Source organism: Cebus imitator, unplaced genomic scaffold (genome assembly GCF_001604975.1).
Source record: "Cebus imitator isolate Cc_AM_T3 unplaced genomic scaffold, Cebus_imitator-1.0 Scaffold375, whole genome shotgun sequence".
Taxonomy (NCBI): domain Eukaryota; kingdom Metazoa; phylum Chordata; class Mammalia; order Primates; family Cebidae; genus Cebus; species Cebus imitator.
Window position 1 is genome coordinate 1,277,141 of NW_016107690.1, and position 4,872 is coordinate 1,282,012.

Genomic DNA, 4,872 nt, shown 5'->3' on the forward strand with positions numbered 1-4,872 from the left:
CGACCCCGCGCTTGGCGGGGGGCGCCAGGGACTCCCGGGTCCCCTGCCCCGCGCCGTCTCGCCCTCCTCCCTCTTTCTTCGGGCAGCGCCCCCCCCCCACTTCAGCCTCCCCCACTCTTGCCGCCTCCATATCCTCAAGCTCCGGTGGCACTGGGGGGGCTTCTCGGATCGGCAGGATGTACCCCCAGGGAAGGCACCCGGTGAGTGGGGGGCTGCGGGGAGGGGGCCCCCCGGGGTCCGGGAACTCAGACCCTGACGTCCCCCCTCTCCAATCCCCCCCCAGACCCCGCTCCAGTCCGGCCAGCCCTTCAAGTTCTCGATCTTGGAGATCTGCGACCGCATCAAAGAAGAATTCCAGTTTCTCCAGGCTCAGTACCACAGGTGAGGGGGCGCCCCGGGGCCCGCGGGAGTTCACCTGGGCGCCGGGCCTCCGGGGAGGGGGCGCGGGAAAGGCCTCCAGGTGGAAGCGCAGGTGCAGAGGGGTTTGGGGACCGTCAGAGCTGGGGCACTGGGAGCCCGGGAAGGGGCGGGGAGGGACCGGGACGGGAGGTGGGGGGATGGGGAGATGAGTCCCTCACTTTGGAAGCCGGCCCACGCGCGGCGGGTGGCAGCCCCTTGCCCTCCCTCTCCTTCCCAGCCTCAAGCTAGAATGTGAGAAGCTGGCCAGCGAGAAGACGGAAATGCAGAGACATTATGTGATGGTGAGGGCACTCAGGGTGCCAGGAGCCGGGAGACGCGGGGGAGACGCGGGCAGGGCTTTGAGTGGCGGTGGACTCAGGGGGAGGTCCCGGCCCCACTCCCAGCCTCGTCTTCCCTGTCTGTCTGTTGGGCTGATTGGGATTTCACGCTCGCTCTCTCGGAGGGCCCCCCCAGCCCTGAGAACAGTGAGGCAGGGAGGACCCCTCGCCTGATTGGGCATCTGTGCGGCCAGGGCCTGTGGTCACTTCTCCCTGCCCCACCTCTCTGGGGAGGGTAGAGGGGGCCCTTCCAGGCAGAGCCCCTGCTTCCTCCTCTGGGACCCCATGGAGCTGGGGGGCTCTGCGGTCCTGCTGTGATCTCTGCAGCCTGGGGGGCTCTTGGAAGACCCTGGCATCGCCTGTCTCCAGGAGGACGCCCATTTCCACCACAGACGTTCTCACTTGGTTTCTCCTTTGCAGTATTATGAGATGTCTTATGGACTCAACATTGAAATGCATAAGCAGGTAACCGGGTTGGGGTTAGGTGTGTTCAGGAGGGAGGGTGGGGGGTCTGGAAGCCACAGGAGGGACCCAGTGTGGGCAGCAGGGCCAGAGCACACCTAGGGAACAGGGGTCTCATCCCGAAATCTCTGCAGAGGTCGCAGAGGGCCCAACTGGGGCCAGGAGGACAGATTTCAGCCTCCTGAGAGGAAAATGAGTCTCAACCTCTGAAGACAATGTCTCTCAGTTGGAGCCGTCCAGCAGAGAGGCAGGCAGCGGGCAGGGGCCACCAGGCATCCCCATCAAGGAGGGCACGTGGCAGAGGCAGGGCAGCCAGGCCAGGGAGGTTGTGGAGATGATTTCTGTCCCAGAAGGGGGCTGGATGGCCACTCTTAGAGGTCCTTTTCAGCCCAGAGAGTCTGAAGTTTTCAGATGGACCCCAGGTTCTGTTGCTGTTTTGAAGCTTCTGAGATTGATCTCCGTGGGATTGGCTGGAAGGTTCCGAGATTGTTCTCCAGGCCATGAATTTGATGCTGTGGTTTAGAGTGTGACCTCATTATTCCAAGAGAGACCTCAAAACTCTGTGGCTGTCTTCACGGCTTTGAAATTGACCCCAGTGCCATGAGGTTCTGAACCTCTTCCTAAGCTTCTTGGTGTGATCCATGGTTCTGAGATTGACCTCAAGATTCAGAGATAGAACTCAAGTTTCTGAGATTGACTTCAGATTTCTGAGATTGACCTCATGGTTCTGAGACTGACCTCATGGTTCTGGCATCAAGGTCCTGAGATAGACCTCAAGGTCCTGAGATTGACCTCAGAGTTGTGAGATAGATCTCAAGATTCTGACATTGACCTCAAGGTTTTGAGATTGACGTCAAATTTCTGAGATTAATCTCAGGGTTCTGAGAGTGACCTCAAGGTCCTCAGACCTCAGGGTTCTGAGATTGACTGCAAGGTTCTGAGAGTGACCTGAAGGTCCTGAGATAGATCTCCAGGTTCTGAGATTGACCTCAGGGTTCTGAAGTTGACTTCACATTTCTGAAATTGACCTCGGGGTTCTGAGATAGACCTCAAGGGTCTGAGGTTGTCCTATCTATGTGCAGATGTGTGTTAAAAGGTCCTGAGGCTGTTGCTGAACTTATGATCCCCAGGTTCCAAGATAGACCCAAAGATTCTAAAATTGACTTCAGTGGTCCATTCTTCACCCTGAGATCCTGAGACTGACCAGTGGTTTCTAAAGGGATGAGAGGGGTCCCAAGCTTCTGAGATTTGTGGGTTCCTAGATTCTATCAGGATATTAGATTCAATGAGTAGAGCTTTGTATTGGGACTTGCTGGTGGCTGGGAAGGGGAGGGGGGTGGGCTGGGAGTGTGGGGACCCTGGGGGTACCCACCCTGGCATGCTTTCCTGAGTCTGGGGGGGCTCTGGTCTGTTCTGATGTGCGCGGGAGGGGGCCTGTCTGCTGAAGCATGGCGTTGTCCCATGGGTACTTGAAACAGACCCTCTTATGGGGTGCCAGACACCCTGGGATCCCGGTTCCACTCTCCTGGTGGGAAGAGGAGACAGACCCCGCCAGGCACACAGCACACCTGTAACTCAGGCAGAGGCAAAGCGCTAGGCCTTTGTATACCCGCCCCTTCCCCACCCACACGCTCTCTCCCCTGCTTAGTCTCTCTGGGGCACCTGGGCCCAGAGGCTCTCCAGATGAAACCCTTCCAGGTGGAGCGCCGAGATCTCCACGTGGAGGCATCCCCAGCGGGCAGATCAGCCCGGGGAAGCGGATGAGGCTTCAGGAGAGGGGCCTTGCCTGGGAGAGGCGTGAGGCCAGCCAGCGCTGGAATCTGGGACTCCAGGCGGAGACCCCTTTCCTTTGTTTCTGCTGACCCCAGAGCCTCTGAGTGTCTGTGTCTGAGGGGGGTGTCTGTGCGGCCGCCTCCTGCAGACCCCTGGTGGGTGTGCGTCTGGCAGGTGTGCATCTGTGACTCATAGGACCTCACTCAGCCTCAGCCCGGGTCTTCCCGGCTCCAGGCCACCCCGGGCCTCGCTCAGCTGAGCAAACAGCCTGGCGGGGCTCTGAATCCGGCCTCGGCCCATGCCTAGCTGGCCCGAGTTCCCTCCGTGCACCTGCGGACGCCGCCTCCCTAACCCTTGAGCCTCGAGCCGGGTTGCCAGTGTCCACCCCGCTCCAAGCTTCCTCTCCTTCCTTCCTGCCAGGCGGAGATTGTGAAGCGCCTGAGTGGCATCTGCGCTCAGATTATCCCCTTCCTGACCCAGGAGGTGAGCGGGCCTGGGGGTGGGGGCAGGAGGGGAAGGAGGCTGGAAGAAGATGGGAGGGGGTCGGTCTGGGAGAGGACGCCCCAGGCGCTGATTGTGCAGTGACCTGCAGCCAGCCCTGAGGCCGGACACCCCGAAGGGAGGTGTTGGCCGAGGGTGAGAACTGAGGGCTTTTTTTCCTCTTTGATTGGAAGCTAGGCGGAGAGCTGACCCCGTGAAGCCCTGCGGGTTGGCTGCCCGGGTCTGAATCCTGGCTGTGTGGCCTCTGTCGGGACACCTGCTTGTCTGGTTTTTGTTGTTGTTTTATTTTGAGACAGAGCCTCAGTCTGTCACCTAGGCTTGAGTGCAGTGGGGCGATCTTGGGTCACTGCAACCTCCACCTCCTGAGTTCTAACAATTCTCCTGCCTCAGCCTCCGGAGTAGCTGGGACCACAGGTGTGCGCCACCGTGCCCGGCTAATTTTTGTATTTTTAGTAGCAATAGGGTTTCACCATGTTGTCCAGGATGGTCTTGAACTCCTGACCTCAGGTGATCCACCCGCCTCGGCCTCCCAAAGTGCTGGGAATACAGGTGTGAGCCACTGGACCTGGCTTGTTTTTTATTTTTTATTTTTTGTTGTTGTTTTGAGACCAAGTCTCGCGCTGTAACGCAGCCTGGAGTGCAGTGGTGAGATCCTGGCTCACTGCAACATCCGCCTCCTGAGTTCCAACAATTCTGTCTCAGCCTTCCGAGTAGCTGGGATTACAGGCACGCACCACCACGCCCGGTTAACTTTGTATTTTTGTTTTTTAAAGATGGGATTTCACCATGATGGCCAGGCTGGTCTTGACCTCCTGACCTCAGGTGATCCACCCACCTTGGCCTCCCAGAGTGCTAGGATTACAAGCATGAGCCACCACGCCCGGCCAACTTTGTATTTTTAGTAGAGACAGGGTTTCACCATAATGGCCAGATGGGTCTCGAACTCCTGACCTCAGGTGATCCACCTGCCTCGGCATTCCAAAGTGCTGGAATTACAGGTGTGAGCCACCACGCCTGGCCAACTTCTTTGTTTTTTTTTTTTTTTTTTTTTGTAGCTTAGGTGTGCAGTTGAGATGAGCTCATACATGCAGGGTGCTGAAGATGATGCACGTACTCAGTCAGCACCCGATGGACGTGAACCCTGCCGTCCTGCTAGGAGAAATCACACAGGGACAAACACTGGGTGATCCACTCCCAGGAGGTCCCGGGGTCAGGCTCACTGAGACAGAAAGTACAGTGGAGGCTGCCAGGGGCTGGGGAGGGGACAGGAAGTGAGTGTTTCTTGGAGAGGGAAATTCTGTTGGGGAAGATGGGAAGGTTCCGGAGATGATGCTGGTGAGGGCTGCACAACTGTGTGTGTGTGTGTGTGTGTGTGTGTGTGTGTGTGTGTGTGTGTGTG

The 4,872-nt window shown here is 58.2% G+C and overlaps 1 protein-coding gene across 1 annotated transcript in view; it reads left to right on the forward strand.

The window, feature by feature from the left end:
• Positions 1 to 18: 18 nt before the first annotated feature.
• TLE2 (TLE family member 2, transcriptional corepressor) overlaps positions 19 to 4,872 on the forward strand; it is a 38,702-nt gene continuing 33,848 nt past the window's right edge. Inside the window, exons 1-5 of the mRNA XM_037731023.1 lie at positions 19 to 200; positions 284 to 381; positions 638 to 701; positions 1,158 to 1,202; positions 3,393 to 3,455. Coding sequence (XP_037586951.1) covers positions 177 to 200; positions 284 to 381; positions 638 to 701; positions 1,158 to 1,202; positions 3,393 to 3,455 — 294 coding nt within the window. The 5' untranslated portion in view covers positions 19 to 176. The remainder of the gene's footprint in view (positions 201 to 283; positions 382 to 637; positions 702 to 1,157; positions 1,203 to 3,392; positions 3,456 to 4,872) is intronic.